At 37.5% G+C, this 20617-nt stretch overlaps 1 protein-coding gene across 1 annotated transcript in view; it reads right to left on the bottom strand.

The window, feature by feature from the left end:
- Positions 1 to 20617, bottom strand: part of Satb2 (SATB homeobox 2) — a 171008-nt gene that overhangs the window by 87173 nt on the left and 63218 nt on the right. The window contains exons 4-6 of the mRNA XM_027925025.2: positions 12273 to 12399; positions 10964 to 11087; positions 3712 to 3814 (exon numbers count right to left, since the gene is read on the bottom strand). Of these exons, the coding sequence (XP_027780826.1) occupies positions 3712 to 3814; positions 10964 to 11087; positions 12273 to 12399 (354 nt within the window). The remainder of the gene's footprint in view (positions 1 to 3711; positions 3815 to 10963; positions 11088 to 12272; positions 12400 to 20617) is intronic.

The raw sequence follows: 20617 nt of genomic DNA, 5'->3' as shown, positions 1-20617 counted from the left end.
GGGTAAATCCCTCACAATACCAAGACCTCAAAATAATTTTGTAATACCATGAATGTTTCTAGACGTCTAGGATTATCTGCGTGTCCAACACTAAATCTCCTCAATATTAAGCAACTTTTGTTTTTTGCTTCTAGACAAAATATATTTTTCCTTATACTTGGGAGTTTATAAATTCTACATGATAAAATCTAGACCAGAAGCAATGCTAGGATAAGATGAGTGGCAAATTTAGTTAGTTAGTTAGTTAGTTAGGTACTGGAGACTGAACCCAAGGGCACTTTACCACTGAACTAAATCTCCAATCCTTTTACTTTTTATTTTGAGACCTAAGTTGCTTAGGGAATTGCTAAATTGATAAGGCTGGCCTCAAACTTGCTATCCTCCAGTGTCAGCCTCCGGAGTTGCTGGGATTTCAGGAGTATGATACCACACCCAATGATGGGCAGTAATTTTTAGAAAATGTTGTCTATACCAGCCAATCATCCCATCCATCCCTCCATTTCCTTCAACATGGAAAACTACCGGAAAGCAGGTTCACGGTCTCAGATCCTGAACTCAGAGTATACAAATTCTGTCTCCCCATCTCTCCTAAAGTATCATTAATGTTAACTCAAATGTCTGTGTCAACTTTGATTGTCTTTGAAATTAAAGAAAAAGGGTAAACAGAATGTGCTTTTCTGTGATCACTGGGGAAAATAAAGTTAACATTCTAAGCCAAACCAATTTAGGACTTTTTAAAGAATAAGTGTAAATAGTTTAGCTGTAATAACAACAAATTCAAAAAATGCACATTAAAATGTTTACTTCAAAATTTAGACAATTCCATTTGTATATAGTTTTTACATCTGTTTTTAATGATATCAAATTATTGATTGTTCATTTTTCTCATATTTATTTAAGCATTAACTATAGAATTTGCAATCTGATCTTTTTTTTTAATCCTTCCAGTAGACTTTTATTTTTGCCAGGTTTTAGTCATATTTACTTTGATCTTTCAGAGTATATAATTATTTTACTGTTTATTTATTTCTATGAAAAAAGAAAAAAATTGACCTAGGAGATCTATATGTGGCAATTTGTAACAGAATCACATAGCTTATGTTTAGGAAATCATGGTTTTGATTAAGAAGCAAACCATTTAGTTCCCACTGTTTTATTAAAACAGACATTAGCAGATAATAGGAAACATATTTAACAATGTAGTCTGCATTTACTTTGGGACATCAGTAAGCTGGCTTGAGATTTTCTCCTACACTGAAGATACAGCCATGGTAGATGCAAGCGGATAACTCTGGGGTAGAAATGTGAAGGGGGAGCCAAAGAGGTACTTGGAACTCTGACTTCTGGGTTCTAAGGAGGAGCCCCAAAGTAGAATTCTAGTTTTTTCACTACTCATTTCCAGATTTGGAATTCATTACTTCTTTTATTTCAAAAATGGATGGGAGCAAACTAGCTGTTCAAATCAAACCATTACTTCCCCATGAGAAATGGGTCCCACGAGGTAGGAACTCCCACTGTGACATCTATTCCCTGCAAGAAACATCTAGCAAATGAAATATTCCCATCTTGGTCCAATACTTCCTTTTTTCTGAGGGTCGAAAGTTAATAAAACACACTTCTATGGGTGTTTATTCTCTGTACACCATTATACCTGTCATGAATTCTTTGTTTTTCCTCCCACTCCCTTGGTTGATGAATCAACACCACTTGAACTGTTTTATGGCAGCTTGTGTTTACTTCACACATACCTTAACCTTCCCTTTTCTCCTCCTACTGACACACACACAGACACACACACTTCTCAACAGTAATGACTAGCTCCATCTCTTTGAATAGCATGTGTACACAGTGTCTGACAGCCTCTTCAGGCGTGGATCCTTGACCTACTGAATGAAATCAAGGTCTCAGTCTGCTTTTATGGCACTTAAAGATTTAACTGTGCATTTACTATCTTGAAAAAATATAAAGCTTGAAGAATTCAATCTCTAAAAAAGAAGAGACATGAGTGTTAATGTATACACACACACACACACACACACACACATACACACACACACCGTGGTGGTAATTCTGAAAACAGTGAAGAGTTTTCAGTCTTTCCGAATATGGAATTATACTCTAGCATATTAAAAGAGGACTCTTCTTTTCGCTTATCACAAAAGTTAATGGGATCTAACAAATGACCTTGAAGCTGTGTGATTCTTTTGAGTTTTAGTCAAAGAGGATATGTTCAAGCACTTTAACAATCCAATTTTAAAAGAAAAATTGGGAGACAACACTTACAGAAAAAGAAACCCTTCTGAACCACTCAATTATGTCTTATAACGAGGAGTTATTCATCTTCTCCTACACAAGGGTCAAGTATTAATATTCTAAAGCATGTTCCCAAACCAGACTCTAAAGGGCTTTAAGAATTTTAGAATACACTGAAAAGGAATGGATCTTAATTCAATTTTCAGGGCACTTAATTTCTCCTGGGTAGCTCAACATTTTGACTTTTCTTTTAAATTATATATTTAGCATAAAATGCTTTCCTTTATCATCAGCAATGTGCCAATGTATGTGAAGCTCAGTTCCTCAAAAGATAACTGTGTGAACAAGCTTCCAAACACTCAATAGCCAACAGCATTACGTTAGTAGGCTGACCCCTCTGAGGATGTCTGCAGGTGGTCAGACAAATAAATTCATCATTTACTTTTACCTGCTCACCACAAATTGTCCTGTGGCACTTAGATGGGGCAGTGAGCTCTCAATCAGCTATGAATACCAACAATACAACATGATAGACACAGTCATTGTCATGCAAACTATGGATTGGATGGACCCTCAAACATCAATGCTACAAAAATACCCCCAATTCCCTCAGAAACTGGTCACACTCATCTTAAGTGGAATGACAGTAATAGAATCTTTCTAACATTAATATATTTGCAAAGGTAAAATATCCCTGATATGTTTAAAGAACAATGGGTGATCCAAATAGCATGCTATTGCTGCATTTTTCAGGACCAAACATAATTCCATATACAATACATTACTTCTTGTCCTACTACTAGTACTGTTAATTATTATTATAGTATTATAGCTACTAATTATTAAGTGATTGTGCCAATATTATCTTATTTTGTCCTCACAACTACCAGTAACTTGAAAATTTTCATTATTTTGAATTTGAAGATGAAGAGAGTCTTGATGAAGTTAAATAATTTGCTCAAGTTCAGATAGCTGGTAAGTGTAAGAGATCTGAACACAAATCTGTTAAAGTATATAGCCCTTGTTTTAGTCACTGCTCAGAATGGTCTCTGAAAAAACACATTGTCAAAACTACATTTCTGACCAAAGATCTCCTGATGCTGTGACAGTTGTTCCAGTTTGATAATCAATAATCAAACCATAAGTGCTGATTTAACCTAAAATAACTGCTTTTAAATTTCCATTCTAAAGGATTTTGGCCTTTGCAATTTTCACTGATCAAAGCTACCAACTTAGTACATTATGCTAAGAATTTTATTTTTAGTTTTAATACCATCTTAGTTTTCAGGGAGCCAATATAGATCTCATGACAGAAATATTAGGAATCTTACCTTTACAAAAACTATATATAGTGTGTGTGTACATGTACACAAAATCTGAAATTAGCATATATTCCAACAACAACTCATTGACCTAAGAATCTAAAAATAGGCTTTAAAAACAAAAATTTCAGCTTACCTTTAATCTTCTTATATTTTTTATACCATCTCCCAAACTCCTGGCACTTGGTTGCTGACACATTGGCATAATATGTGCTATTTACAATGGATGAAATCATACTCTGAAAAGAAGGAAAATAATAGTAATTTTTTTTTCAAATATACAAATACTCCTTTTTAAGAAAGAGATTGGAGCCCACACAGATCTTCTTTGTCTTTTTACCTTGAAGCATTTATTCTGCAAACTAAACCATCAAATATGATGACCTGGATTCACTATTCCTTAAGCTTATATTTATACAATGACAGTGCTTTTTCCAAAAGCCAACCCTGGGCCAGTATCAAAGATGAAGAGGGCAGGACACGTAGATTAAATGCAAAGGGGAAGAACAGTTGTGATTGAGGAACCAGAGCAAAAGGTGAGATCAGATGCTCCTGCATCCGTAATCCAAATAATGCCTTTCAGATGTTTCTGTTCCGCTTCCAACTGCAACAAGCTTACACAGCCAAGAATCCGAGAACATCCGTGCTACACACTGCAGAACAACATTTAGGGAAATAAGTTAAATTAATATAATTTATAGAAACGTGTGATTAGCACTCGTGTGAAAATTCACCAAATGAAAAAATTAACAGTCCTATTTTAGAGCAGGGGAAACTAAACCTAACACTTGTTCTGTGTTTCAACCAAAAAGGAATCAAAGCTAAACTTCCTGAGTTGCTTACGTATATGATTCCTCCTTGCTCTTCATCCTTGTCTCCCTCCTCAGATCAACTCCTCAGTTGATTTGTGTTTAATTGGCATTAGAAGGAAAGCAAACGGGAGAATAACCTGATTTAGCATAGAAAAACTAAAATTATAATTGTATACCTTGAACTCAATGTCCTACAGAGACATACTTGCCAATGATATGACACGTCTGGGCCAACACTGGTGGTGGATGTCAACTTATACCTGAACCAACTGTGATATCATATGTGTATGCTTTAGATATAGATTTTATTTCTGTAAATTTTCGTCTGAAAACAAGAGTGTGAACAACTCAAGAGACCCAAATGACCTGCACGAGATTTAATATTTTGCCTTGAAATCTCATTTGTCTCGAAAATGTTATCCCCAGACATGCAGCAGTTCAGAGGAATCTTAGAACTTCTAATGACATTTCTACAAAGTAGTAGAGATAAGAAGGATAACAATAAATCAAGTCCATGGCAAGTTATTTACCAGGAGGTTCAAACAACAGACCGACATAGACTCCCATTTAAAACATCAGACTTACTTTCTTTCATAATCACTATGCAGCACCAGTGGAGGTGGGGGCTCCTAATTCATTTCACAGAAACCTCTGTGGCCCTTTCTACATAGCAGATGGCCGGCCTCCCCCAGTTGCTGATCTCTAAATGACAACTCTTTTCTCTAAAGGGAGACAGTGAGAAGGACTCTTTTAATCCCAGGGTCTAAACACAGCACTGAGAACTCGAAGAGCCAACATCACCTGAGTTTCTCATAAAACTTACAGAGCACTGCCTACTCTCTTAGGAAATCAGATCCTAATCAACCTGAGACAGGGTTCTACTTTGTGTGTTATTAGCAGAGTAAAGCTGTTTCCTGATTGCCTCAGTTAGCTCCCTGTCTGGACTGGGATTTTCTCTCTGTCCCTAGACTGTGGGACCCTTGAGGACAGTAGCTGTGTCTATTTCACTTTTTTCCTCCCTCGTGTCTCACATAGTTCTGATGTGGGATATCTGAGTCACTGAAATTTAACACATGAAAAGGGACAGAGATGAAATTTTAAAATACCAAAGTGAAATGTCATAATAATAAAAATTTTAGCATGAGAGCACCCTAATAATAGATGCACCAGCCACACTGGTGTATGGGAATAGTTGTGAATGTGCTTGTCATCTCTCTATCCTGTTTATATGAATGTTATCCTTGGGAAAGATTGTATATATAGCATGGCAGGAGTCGGGGCTAAAGTTTCTATTGTAAAGTAGTCTGGAAAACAGACTAAAATGAAAGTGTTTAACTACTACCTGGAGCTATTCCTCAACTCTTCCTGGCCTATAAGGTAAAGCTGCAAGCTTACATCATTCTGGCCTCTGATAATTCATATTCGCCTCACTCTCTGGCTTCCTTATGTTGACCTTGCTCCAGTGGCATCTTCAATGACATTTCACAAGGCCATTGTTAACCTATGTGGCAAAGAAATGAAAATCTGGGCTCTACTATCTCTGTCCAGCTGGGCCTATATTTCACACAACTCATTTAAAAAGGAGGCGTTGGTGAACAACCACACAGCTGGGCTTTTAGGGTCCCCACATATTTTTGATAAATGAACAAAATCTGCAACTACTTTTTTGATCAAGAATGCAATGAAATCTATATCCACGTCATAGAAAGCATTATTGATACAAATAATGCAGAAGATAGGTGTATCACTATTTTTAACAATTAAATAAGGAACTATTTCACTGACTTAAGCTAAAATCAAAATAACTTTGCATAAACTAAACAAACATCACTTTGTTTGGCAAGGACTATGACAAAGAAAGGATGAAGGAGCACTTATAATGGACAATCAAAGGAGCCCCCATTCAGGCCTAGACACAGCCATAAATTCTGCATAAATAGTCACTGGAGACAAGGATATTTTGTGAATAACATGAATTAAAATAAATTTTTAAAAAGGCTTAAGGCATTTTTCCAACTACAGAAACTTTTGGAAAATTTCAGATGTCTTTGTAACTGACTTTAAAATTTTAAATATAAAGATTTTAGATGGGAGCCAGTTGTGTAGGCCATACCTACAATACCAGCTACTCAGGAGGCTGAGGCAGAAGTACCACAAATTCGAGGCCAGACTGGGAAACTTAGCAAGAAACTGTCTCAAACATTAAAAGAGGGCTGGGGATATAGCTCAGTGGTAGAGTGCCCCTGGTTTTAATCTCCAGTAAAACACACACACAAACACACACACACACACACACACGGACTTGGGATGGGGAACAAAATCTAACTGTCCTTATTTATAGCCAATCTGACACATAGTTCAATTACTCCAAGGTAACCAGCTGATTTGACCTTTCTTTAAGCTAAACTGTAAGAGAATATTATAATAGTTATTAATACAGTCACATGCTGCATTAATGATGCTTTGATCAACAATGAACTGCATATACAACAATAAGATAATAAAGAAGCTGGAAATTTTCTATTTACATGCCTAGTGACATGGCAATGTAACACACAACACATTTCTGGTGTGTTTGAGATAATGCTGGTATACACAAACCTATTGCTGTCAGTCATATAAAAGTATAGCTTGTACAATAATGTATAGTACCTAGCATTTGATAACAAATGATTATTATTGGTTTATGTACTTACTATACTGCATTTCTTATCCTTATTTTAGAGTGGACTCCTCTCACTTAAAAAGAAAAGAAAAAGTTTCTGTGAAACAGTACACCACTTTACGATGACAGCAGGATCCTACATCTCAAGTTGGGACTGAATCTCTTGAGTGCACCAAGAGGCCAGACTAAACGATTGACCTATGCCAGTAAGGTCTGTGTGAGAACACTCTATGATGTTCACACGATGAGGAAATCATGTAAGAACACATTTCTCAGAATGAATCTCTGTTGTTAAGTGTCACACGACTATACTTATTTTAGCTCGATTGCCTTATCTAAAAATAAATTTTCTTTTAGGTTGCTGAGATAAAATTTTAAACTCACTTGTTTTTTAACTAGCCCAGAGAATAGATACCTCATGTGATTGTAAGTATGGTTCTATTTTCAAACTGAGGGCTCAGAAGCTCAGAATGAATTTTTTTTTTTTGTCCAAAGTCAAACAGCAAGTAGGAAGCAACACAAAGAGGCCCCACTACTGGACTGCAGTATCTCATGGTCTCTTAAGAAGAGAAACGAATTAATGGGAGGAAGGAAATAGTCACCACCACGTCCATCAGCTGGCACAAGCTCATGCTGCAACCACTTCTTCAGACCAAACAAGAAATAAGGTGACAAATAAATAAGTAAAACCAAAGCGATGACTTCAGGTCCACTCTATGTGTTAATTAACAAGTTTAGAATCAGAGAACTCTAAGGAACCTAAAGGCAATTTAGAACTTATTAGGAAAAAGCACAACTTTGTTAAACACAGGTTAAGATGATTTGCACACTACACTTGGAAAGACAGAGATCTGAGCATCCCCTTTTCCTGCAAAAAGAAAAAAACATACAATGAAAAAATTGCATAATTATTCAATTAACTGAATCACTGGATATAAGAAATAATTGAATAACCTTCACCACATTCCTATTGGTGAGCTGAGATTCATTTGTTTGAATAGCAATGTGACACTAAGAGTAGCTAAACTGCAGATACATAATACATCTGCTGTGAAAGAGAACATTTCAAAGCCAGAGTGAATGATTACAGGTTCTGTGAGTGAGAACACCCCGGGGTGGGGGACATCTCCTGCCTCCTTTTGCATGAGACAGGCAATGAGTAATATGTGCATCCTTTGCTCATTTTCAAGCTGCTTTGTGATATGCTCAACAACGTCTTAAACATGAGATTATAATCTACCCTTCAATTTAGTAAAGAGGTAAAATGAGAAATAAAAACTTTTGCCATTCTAATTGAAAGACACACTACCTCCAGACTTTGGAGCATGAAAAGACTACTCCTGAGAGCTGGTGGCCCTTCATCATGCCATCATTTCTTATGGTCACTGCAATGCCTCAGCTAGATATGACTGTCAAGCTGTCATCTGTGAGTCTCCTTCAACATGAGTATGTGAGATTGGGCCACAAACTAAAACAACCACTCTTGAAAATAACTGAAAGGGACAGTTGTCAACTGCTTAACACAAGATAGGATACATCCCTATGTACATGCACTTAAGACTAAATGAAACGGAAAGTTGGCAATTGGTTAACACATGACTAGTCCACACAGTCCATCGCCACTTGTCTACAGGCGAACACATGCTCAATTTGTTTTTTTCTAATAACCCAACTGGCTGCTTGATTTCACTGCCCAGTTATTTTGGCATATTTTACACATAAGTTAGGTGCTTTAATGATCCCCAATTGGACAAGGCTTGCTAAGGATGTCAGAAATAATTCCCACCACAGTCTATTTGTATAGGCAGACTGTAGCACTGTCACACTGGAAATCCAGTAACATCTTCACAGTTCAATAACTTTAGTCAGTCCTTTCTTTCCTCAAATATTTGACAACAAAACCTCAGCTGAAGGCACAGGACAGAGCTGTTTCAAAGACATATGGATATGCTAAGTGAAATAAGCCTGCATGAATGGACAAATATCTTATGATCCCAATTAAGTGAGGTATCTAAAGTAAGCAAATTTATAGAACTGAAAGTAGAAACTACCAGAGGCTAGGACAGGAGAATGGGACATCACTGCTTAGAGGTTACAGACCTGTTTGAGGTGATAAAATTTTTGGAAAGAGGGATGACAGTTGCACGACACTATAAAGGTAATTAATGCTACTCACAGACTTAAAAATGGTTAAAATCATAAACTTCATGTTATGTATAGTTAACCACAAAAATAAATTATCTAAAGTCAGAGATAATGTGTGGAATGGGAGCATATTGCAAGGGGCGTGCATTTGCAAACTATTTGTTCTTCATTGCGATTTTCAGTTACAAGACTGTCTTCTCTGTAGTCATGCCATTTGGCATCTGGAGAACCTCCAAGGTGGACAAGGTAGGTACTGGTAGCTCTGCTTATTTAAATGGATCAAAATCCTGAGGACCTGAGGTTTCGCAGTCAAAAATAGTCCTCAGTTTTTAACTCTTCTTCATGTAAGAATAAATAAGCCACAGGAATCAGTGTTCATAATGCTTTCAAACTGCAGCAGAGAGAAGACCACCTAATAAGGGGTGTAAAGTGTGGTAAATAAAGCTGCTTGGAACAGCCTATAAGGTTGAAAAAGGCGCTGGAAGTGATGACTCAGAGACATCAGGGGACATGGAAGAGGCTGTCACCACTTAAACACATTTTGAGAGGTGAAATCAAAAATAAATACACAGAGACACAAGACAACCTATACTTTCCAGCATCTGGCCAGACAGAATGGCTAAATCATGACTTCCCCCCTTTAAATATACATGCTTCAGACTACAATTGCTGCCCTTTTAAGGGCTTCTCCACTCTTTTATTCTGCCTTCAAGGCTGCTCTTTTGAATTATAGACCACTGGGATGTTCAAGAAAATATGTACTATCCACTGAATTGTTCCTTTATGGAACTGCCAAGATGAATGAGGAAAATACCTAATATGGGTTGGCTTTGGTTCATTCCTTTGATCCTTTCAATCTTTTATTTTCATGGTTTTAGCTTATGCTGGTTCACTAAAATGGACTATTACTTTTTCTCATGGTGCAGTTTTACATGTTGAACTTGCTCAAAAACCTCTACAAGTGTAATGGATGTAAAGATCATCTCTCTCCACCAAAAGGAAAGAGGCTTGATTTGTCTTGCAGAGATGGGTTAAGGAATGACTGACTCATTCCATTGACCAAGCAAAGCAATGTTCTGGAGCACAGGCTTTGGAAGGGAAAGTCTGGAGCCAGATTTCAAGTGGCCACTTAACCAGTATGAGTACTTTAGGCAGGATTTTTTTTTTTTCCATATTGGGCACTGAACACAAGGACACTTTACAACTGCCTTACTTCCCCAGCCCTTTTTATTTTTTATTTTGAGATAGGTTCTCAATAATTTGTTTAGGGCCTTGATAAGTTGCTGAGGCTGGCCTCAAGCTTGTTATCCTCCTGCCTCAGCCTCCTACAGTCAAGTACCACAGTGCCTGGCCCTTAAGTGGGAATTTAAGTTTTAATCCAAGCCCCAGTTTCCTGATCTGTAAAATAGAGACATTGAACCCTACTTCCAATGATCCCTACTTCATCACCCCCAATAGGTCTGTAACTTCTAAGCAGTAATGCCCCATTCTTCTAACTTAAGACTGACACTAAATATATACATGAAAAGCTGATGGTTATGTAGATAAGAATGTTTTCACATGTTCCTACTGCATCAAAGTTCTCAGTAAGTGATAACTTCTACTGTATAACCAAAAGCACCATAATCTCTGTTTTTTCCACCACAAATGCAGTGCGACTGCATAAATAAAAGACAGAGACGACAGCTGCCTAAGCAGAAGTAGCCTCCTGTTAGACAGTCCACCGACGGCTTTCCATTTCCCAGACCTCCCCTGCAGATACTGACCTGGGAGAGAGGGCATTCTTTGGCTAATGTGCTCTGGTTCATCTCTTTGAGCAGTTCCTTTAAGGCATTGCGGACTGTGGCATGGTTCCACTGCTCCGCAGGCAAGTCTTCCAACTTTGAACAACTGCAAAACAGAGGGACAATGAACAACCCAAGAACCTCAAGGGAGGGCTGTGACAGCAGAAGACAGGAGTGCAGTGGTGGTTCCACCACCTTGTACCAGCATTAGGAGAGCTGCCGAGCAATGGTGTCTAAGGTGGGCCCGAAGGGAGGGAAAGGAAGCAAAACTTCCTCTCCAGGAACTTGAACCTCAATAGACTAGGAGACAGTCTCTAAGTTAGTGATCCCACTTCCTAACAAAAGCAGTCCCTTTGAATATGAAAAAACACCTATTTTTTAAAAATAGTGATTTTTTTTCCCCAAAGTGCTAATGAAAATGGCAAGGCAGTGTGGCGATAAACTTTCCCAACACATATTCAACTACTAGGCATTCCTAAGGTCAAATGTCGGCAAATGTTACAGCAGATTTGAAGTCTGAAGGCCCAGCCTCCCAGAAACAGAGATGTTACTCTTCTGTCAAAAGATAACTTCTAAGATAAGACACTCAAGCATTCCCAGATAAGGAGAGGGATGTTGGGTCCCTATTAAAGAATAAATCCTCCAAAAGGAGAAAACTGAAACACAGCATTCCTGAAGTCACAACTACCAGGCACTTTACAACTAAAACTGCAAAGAACCTTTAGAGGCATACCTTGCTTTGGATAGCCTATCTGGAAGAAGGAAGGGTGGGAGAAATTGAGGGAACATTCCAAGTGTCTCTGAAGGCCACAGAGTGCATTTTATTGGGGCGGTCATCAGAAGGAGAGAAAAAAGATTTCCAGTGCCAGTGCACGCTTGGTAAACCTGCCACAGGACCCAAACTCGCCCTTCATAACACAAAAAGACAGCAGAGGGGTTTACTCTTCAAATGCCACATGCTAAGCTTTGAACCATGCCTAGAGGACCCACTGAATGAGGGGCTGTGGAAAGTTCCCCGTTAAGTTCCCTGCAGCTTTGTAATGATTTATCAAGCTGCCCCTGGGTTACCACTTCACTGCTTCTGAAAACAAAACATAAAACAGTTGGAATGTGGACTATAAAGATGCCTGGTACAGCGCCCCCTCCTTCCCTCCTCTTTCTCTCTCCTCCTTTTCATTTCATCCAATGTCTAGATATTAATGAAGACAGGACATGCTGCTCTCTGCAGTACATCTATGATCGACAGACCAACTCCAAAAGGAAGGAAAGGCAGATGTTCAGAAACACCCACCTTTGTAATTGGATTTTCAGAGTCACAACATGATAGACATCTTGCAGCATGTCGGCCACCGTCGCGTCGGGTGCATCTGTCACATAACTGAGGGGGAGAGGGTTCCACCTCCCCAGCTTGATTATTCCTGCACAGGGAAGAAAAACATAATAAACACATATCTGCTATTTATTAAACCTTCCCATTGTTTGCTCAATGTTAAGAAGGTCATTCAACAGTCAACACTCAAGGCCCACTCAGATATTTTACAACCCAGTGCAATAAGCTATTTCTTTCTGGCTGACAATTGAGTTAGTTAACTATACAGGAAGATGGGAATGAAAAGGATGAGATTTAATCATGGACAATCAGTTCTTTTATGTTTTCCTGTTTCTTAAATTACTTAGAAAACCATACGGATACTTCCTTCCCCCAAAGTCTTGATTCACAGTCTAACTTAAGACTGATGCTAAATATACAGGACTGCTGATTTCATAGACAAAAAAAAAAAAAAAAAGCAAGCTTTAAGTAAATACAAGATTTGGTTTTGAATTGAACAAGAAAATTCCTGTGTGTGGGCTCAGCACGCAGTCACATTCTGACTGAGGTGTTATTCCCAAAGCGAATGTGCAATAGATGAAGCAGAGTGAACCTCCAGGTCCACATCCCGCATTCCACCAGAGAGAGGGGCTGCCTTCCTGCGCCAAATGCAATGGCACACACATTGACCCCAGATCAGAAATAGCAGAGATGCCTTCAGCTCCTTTGCTTTTTTTAATACCTTGGCTCTTTTTAGAATGACAATAATACCCTTTCCCTGTGGGTTTCCTGCTGCACAAGGCAAACACACCACAGAAGGAGAAAAGAGTAAAAATCCTGGTCACCCTTGGTCTACAGCGAGCAGCAATTTTAGGAACACCCTTGTTCCAGGCAGATTCATGGGATGGCTTCAGCAACATATGGTGAAAATGCTAACTTATTCATCAGATGGGGCCAGCTTATCTGGTGCGTAGGGCACACAGAACACTGATGAAGAAAAATAGAGAAACTCATTTCACAAATGGCAGAGGGTAACAAAAATTTTATTTCTAGACTATGGAAAAAAAAATCTGATGGTCCCCAGGATATCAAAAATCGTCACACATAAAAAAGTTATGTTTGAGATAAAAGAAAAACTGGATTTTTTATTGTGATTTTTGAAAATATAGGTGAGTCTAACTACATGATTCTTTTAAATATATATATATATTATCGCCAAAGAGAGAGAGAACACCTGTATACCCAAGTGTATTTTTAAAAGATTCACAAAATGATGCTTTATAGCTATGGGGCAAAATCCCCACAATCGGAAATGAACTTTCTGGTCAGGGCACGTCCTGTCCAAGATTAAATAAATGAATGCGCAATGCTTGACATAATGCTTGAAAACAGGGAATAAACAGAACAAAAATATTAAAATGATGCACTGTTTCAGTATTAAGATTTAACAATCTGGTGCTGAATATGCTGCAGTATAAATAGTGCCTGGACTCAGATCCAATAAAGTAACACAGCTCTCATTCATAGTACCGTATGTCTCCAGTTCTGGCTCCTGAAGTCATATTTCACTTGCCAAGAAAAGCTGTTTTCTTGTGGGGATAGTTTTCCTAACATTCTCCCTCATGACAATGAGAAGTGCACAGCACGCAGCGTGTGGTCGCCATGAAATGAACAGCCAGGGCCTGCCGGACACCACCCACCAGGGCTGGTGTGCTTCCTGGCTTCTCCTTCTGGCACTTGCAAATACTAAAAAGATAGCGGGTAACATATCTGACAAACTTCTGTTTTCAAAAGATCCTTCCACAATGTTAACTTCCTTTCCAGAACCATGATTGTGATCACCCCCTGAGAGGAATCTAAACTGACCATGTTCTAAAGGTCGGATTTTTTTTTTAATCATAAAAGAATAGAGAGGGAAAATGAAGTCAGAAATCATACACTATGATAGGCATGGAGAAAAAGCAGACTCTGTGGGTCATTTTGATTACTAAGAATATGGAAGTAATATGAAGAAAATGAACCTTGCAAACTTCCATGCACAACTCTACAGACATTCGTCCCTGATGCATGTGTCAGTCTTCGCCTCTTTATTTATGGAGAACATTCCACAATGCAGCCACACACAAGAGAATATATCTGTATGATTTTATTTATATCAAATCCAACAACAGGCAAGACTAATCTATGGGGACAGAAGTCAGAGGAACAGGAGAGGGAATTTACTAGAAAGGGACATAACAGGGATTTTCTTGTTTGGGCTGGTGGTTGCATGGGTATAAAAATTGTCAAAATTCATCAAACCAAGCACTTAATATGTGCAAATTTATTGTATGTAAATTATACCACAATTTTTTTTTCAAATGGAGGGGGAGAAATCTATACAGGAAATAACAGACAAATTGGTCTACTGGAGATAGTCATCTCCATTTAGGTAAATTCTCTCTCCACCTTGATGAGCCAGAAGGAGACTTGTTTGGGCTGGAATTAGACACACACAGGTGTTTTCACAACACTTAATACCTCCACATAGAGCAGCTGCTCCAGGTTGGTTTCTGCATCTTGGAAGAGAGCTGTTGATGCATGCTATTTTCTCAGGCAAGGGAGGTAGTGTGTGCTTTTTCTTCATTGCATTACTGTGATTAATTAACCTGCACAGTCCTAGAAGTCATGTTCTATGCTTGACTATCTACCAGGGTCTGCAGGTGTACAGTTTGCTATAGGAGGGCTCTGCTCAGGAGTCTGCTCTCCTTTAGCCAGGCAGGGGGCTGCAGGAGCTCTTGTCAATAAGACTTTTCTACAAGCAGGGTCTCTGTCTAATATATTCATCCTCTTTAAAATACATTTCTTAGAACAGTGCTACTTCCCTGATAAAAAAATAGACAAAAATATTACTTAGAATAGTAGTCAAATGTTAACTAAGGAAATCAAACTGGGAAGCAGTATGCCACAAGTGACTATGAATAAGAATGCAGGTTTCCAAATCAAATTGTCTCTGATCACATCCTGGCTCCCCATCTCCTAATTACATGACTCAAGAAAACAACTTATATTTCTCCCTACCTCAATCCTCTCAGCTGTAAAATGGAATGATAAACATACTGATCTTACAGGAATATTGTGCATATTAAACATAAAGCCCTTAGTGCAGAACCTGGATATAATATACCCTCAACAATTGTTTGGTCATTATTCAGAACTTTTCAATGCCTTTTTAAAGGCAGATACAGCTAATTCTTTTCAAAAAATAATAATTGATTCAGAGTTTTTTATGAGAATCTACTACCTGACTGGCTAGACTGTGTGTGTGTGTGTGTGTGTGTGTGTAAAATACTACCTAATTTAATCTTTAGATTTTTCTTATTTTGTAACCCTCAGATTAGGGTTACAAAAATTACTTACAGGGTGAAAGCACTGAAAATAAATCTGTATACTCATTGTCACTCTGCTATCTGAGATTTCTCTAATGCTGTGAGTTAGACATTATCCCCAATGGGCATATAACAATTCTTTCTTTTTTGTCCTCCTTCACTACACTATAGATTTGGTGAGATCTGCATCCCACCTTAAAGTCCTATTGGGGTTGTATGTAGACACAACCACCTGCATTGCTTCAGTTCTTTTTTCCTGCCCTCAGAAAGCTTCCCTCTTTTCACTGGCTGCGTTACAGTACAATTTAATCTCCTAAAGATCAGCTTTGATGGTGTTATATTCACACTGGGTTCTGCTTCCCCTTGATTTTTACCAAGCACTTATATGGGGCTATCCTGTCCTAAACTCTTAATTTCACTTAAAGCCTTATGTTAGCCCTAAAGGGTAGGCATTATTATGGGGATAACACTGCCGATGTGAGAACTGACACATGGACAGACTAACTTGCCCCAAATCTCACAGCTGATATGCAGAGGAGACTAAACAAAAACTCACCTCTGACTTGCTCCTTATCCCTAACTCATACAGAATGCTCCTGAGCCAGGCATTCAAGGTCTTCCAAAACTATGTATAAGCTTTCCAGAAGTGAATATTGAGGATCAGTACTCAGATCAGTACTCAGTACTCAGAAATTTTATACATTCTTCAAATTCTGCCCTGGGAATAATTCCAATTCTGATCAACCCACCTGAAGCTGAACCATAAATTTTCTTATTTGGTTTATGTATCTTATAAGGAACTTACTTTGTCACAAGGTCCCTTTATGGTTACTTTACAGTTTACCAAGTGCTTTCTAGGACCATAAGTTTATCCCATGCAGATCACAGGGAGTCAACATTCTGCTTGCAAGTAATCTAAAGCTCCAAGAAGAGTAGCTTTATAAGAGTATCAGTGGGTGACAGCCAGATGAGGACTTGAGCTTCATTCTACAAGTTTTGGGCCTGCTAGACCAAGATCCTTTCTTCTCATTTTGCCACTGCTGCCTTCCAGTGTACCTGTGTGCACAGGATGAGACCCTGGAGAGCAGGACCACAACCCATCTACAGTCACACATCAGGCAGGGTCTTAGCATTCAGCATTAAACCAAGGAACAAATGAGACCAATGAGCAAACAGGTGATAAGCCCAAAAGACTGAACAACCAGCTATCCTTGGGACTTCTCGAGAAAAAATAGTCCCCCCACAGAGTGCCATTTCAGACATAAACATTGTTTCCCAAATCATCTTTATTATTTCTGAGGAATTTATCATCTGCAAACATTTAGAAAATGCCTGGTGTTGAAGACTATTACAGATGTAGTTTCAAGGTCTTTGAGTCACAAATTATGGGCCTTTATTTTGGAGTTGAAATTCATACAAATGTTAACATGATTGAATTGAGCACAATATAAATAAAACTGTTTATATCCAGACAAATCTGTTCATTCTAAAACACAGAGTGCCAATCCACTCTTTGTGTAATGTATTCAGACCAAATAACAAAATGCAATTGTAGGTAAATTTCCCATTAGTGACATAAAATTAAGTTGGGAATGGAAGCAATTTTTGTCCAAAATTAAAAAGATACAATAATGGAAACCAGTTTTTTTACCCTCAGTGCAGTATTCTGCCAGAGTCAAGAGTTGACATTTTGCAAAAATAGAAATATCAATAATTGCTTGCATTCATGTGTTTGGATATTTTTTTAATCAGTTTTAATCTTCCTCAAAGAAACCAAAGACACTTCTAAGTAAATGTAGAATTCATATCTTCATTATTATTTTCTTCTTAAATGTAAAAACACAAGGGCTATGATACTACATAGTATAAATGATTGATATTTGATTGAAGGATTTAGAAAGTTAATCACTTGTGAAAATAAAATAAATTGTGATAATACAGTATAATCAATGGAATATGAGAAGGGTTTGTATTAAACAGTAGTTACTGAGTCATTTGAGAAATTTTTTCTGTCTCTAGCATGAATCAGTAATATGCAAAGATAACCCAATGTACACTGTCCCTGCAATTATGGAGGTCACAGTTGAACAGAGAGGTTTACTACTGCTAAACGCATAGCCAGTTGAAACTACTCCTAAAATAAAGCAAGACAATAGCTTTTACCCTGTACAAATATCAGAAATATTGACTACATGAAGGCTTGCAACAGATCACCTGTAAAGTACATGAGAACAATTCTTAGAGTTTTCAGTGGCATGGAGACAGACACTGATAAAACAGACATATAGTGGGAATATTGCAGATTAAAGCCCACAAATCCATCTGTAAGACAGATACATGCAACCACACAAGATATTAGCAGTATCCTTATAATGCAGCTGGCTGGATAATTTTCTTTTATTCCAGGTGCATTTTGACATTAATTTTAAAAGCAAAGTGAAAACCCAGCCTGGGAAAAATGAGACATTAGCTTTAATATCCAAAGGCTGGGGTTTATATATCTCATAACTCCCTGGAAAAGATCTCAGCAAAAGCGTCAATAAAAACCCCAGTCTCAGAATAACTAAGCCTTGGGGCTTCTGGTTCTCTGTATTATTTCCACAATGCTCCAACTGCTGATGAGGGCCCTTGTAAAAACAGGAGAACTCATGACATTGATTGCATCTGTTTATCCTCCTCAGAATGGCTGTGTCCCTATTCTATAGCATATAATTTTCTGTTGTTAGGCCATGCTTTGTTAAAGAAATTAAAAACTGTCTGTCCTATATAATAAGAACATAGAATTATTTATCCATAAATCAGTTCACAGGAAATCACTACCCAGCAGTATATAATAACTCAGCCTATGTTTCTAACCTGTGGCCTGACTGTGGTATATCATCAAACTGTAGCAGCGAAATGGCATAAATTGTAGTTATTATTGCTAAACCTGTGGTGGGAATGATATTTCAATGAGGAGAGAGAAAAAAGGCAAAGTAAAAAATGATTTTTGAAGTACACATATTTTCTTCTATAATGCACAGATTAGCAGTACCCCAATACAACTTATTGGAATAAACCAAACTCCTCACTACCATCCATTTTGATTTTAAAGACTCCCCCCCATATATATATACACTCTCTCTCTCTCTCTCTCTCTCTCTATATATATATATATATATATATATATATATATATATATATATATACATATACATACACACACACACACACACACACACATCAGATGGCTTGCATTGGAGTAAAGTAAATGGAAAATGAAATAGCATTCTTTGGGCATTTTACATTATTCAAGTGCTTTTATAATTTACATAAATTAATGAAACCTCACAAAACACTTGTCTGGGAGCCTACAATGCACTTAATCCTGTATTTACAATAACACAAAAGAAAACACCAGACAAGGAAATATAATTCAACAATTCAGAATAAATGTTGAGGCTATAGTGTTAGATAAATTTATCTAAAAATCAACACATACACATGCACATACACTGAACACAGTATTTCCAACTCTGCAGATAGCTTCTCTACTTCAAAAATTCAGGTATTATTGACAAACACAATAGAATTTTTAACTAAGAACTCTGCCTTTTATTTTTAAATCATATCTGCATTTTTCAGGGGAAATAATCATCAGGATGGATGTTAATATTTAAAAACTAAAATCAACTTTAGAGTCATCTCTGAATAAACTATAATGATATACAGCAATATGCCAACTTTTTTTGAGCTGACCACCCCCTTACACTACAGAAACATTCTACTTAAAAAATATATACAGTACCATTTGGTGCCTTGTAATTGTATACATGGCTTTTACATTTTGCAGCATGAAGATTTTGTCTCGTGTAATAGATGCTGCTTCACATTTGGGAAACGTTATGTTAGAACTCTGACTTTTATTAGATTATTTAATATAAGCACTAAGTAACTAGACTAAATTAATAAAGACCCTATTGCAAAAAAGAGAGAGAGCAAGAGAGAAAAAGAGAGAAAGAGAGAGAGAACAAAATTATTGCACAAATTAAATAAAACTTTCTGAAGTTGGTATTTTAGAAACCTTTATTTAATTTTCAAAATTCCAATTCTTCTGAAAAGCAGCCAAAATATTGGTCAGGATATGAAAAAAATATGGCTGGTATTTAGCTATTTATTTCATAAGAGTGCCATTTAAAACTATTACATGGAGGAATAGGACAAATGAGAAAGAAAAGTGTTGCGAGAAATTAATCTTGAGATCAGTTCTAAAATTCTGCCACTGGTTAAAAACTATTTCATCTGGTATGTATTTTCTTATTATTGCTCCAAGTTTAATCATTATCTAAAGAGGTTCAAATTAAAGGACTAATTGTGGCAGGTAACACAAACAAGCTTCAAGCTTCTCTCTCTTTCTCTCTCCCCCTCCCCCTCCCCCTCCCCCTCTCCCTGCCTCCTTTTTATTCAGAGATATATTTGTATAAAGAGATTTCCCTCCAGCATTGGTACCCCTACAGTATCTTCAATAATCAAAGAAAAAGTACAGGTTCAAACTTTCTTCTCTCTGTTCTAGCAGAAGCTGTTCATGCCCCGTTGCTGTATGCTCTGGAGTAGGAAGTCTCCACCAAAGAACTAAAACACAGTTAACTCACACACTTCACTCCTAATTAATTACATGTATTCTTTTCAATGGGAGCTAAAATGTTGCCACAGATTTTCCTGAGGACCTGGTATTCCAGGTGCTCCATCACTGGGCCTAATACTCGGAAACTCTATCAATTGACTATTCCCAATTATATATTCCAGAATCATCCTTCCGGCATGTTCTGTTTCCTATAATTTAGGGCTATATAATACCTGATCTCAAGGGCAATATCATGATGGCTTGTAGACTATCAAAGAAAATGTTGCCATATAATATGAAGGCAAAGAAGTATACTCATTTATGGTGTACATTTTTACTCATGTACCAACTAACCT

The sequence above is a fragment of the Marmota flaviventris genome, chromosome 11 (assembly GCF_047511675.1).
Source record: "Marmota flaviventris isolate mMarFla1 chromosome 11, mMarFla1.hap1, whole genome shotgun sequence".
NCBI classification, from domain to species: domain Eukaryota; kingdom Metazoa; phylum Chordata; class Mammalia; order Rodentia; family Sciuridae; genus Marmota; species Marmota flaviventris.
This window is presented reverse-complemented; position numbering and strand designations above follow the sequence as displayed.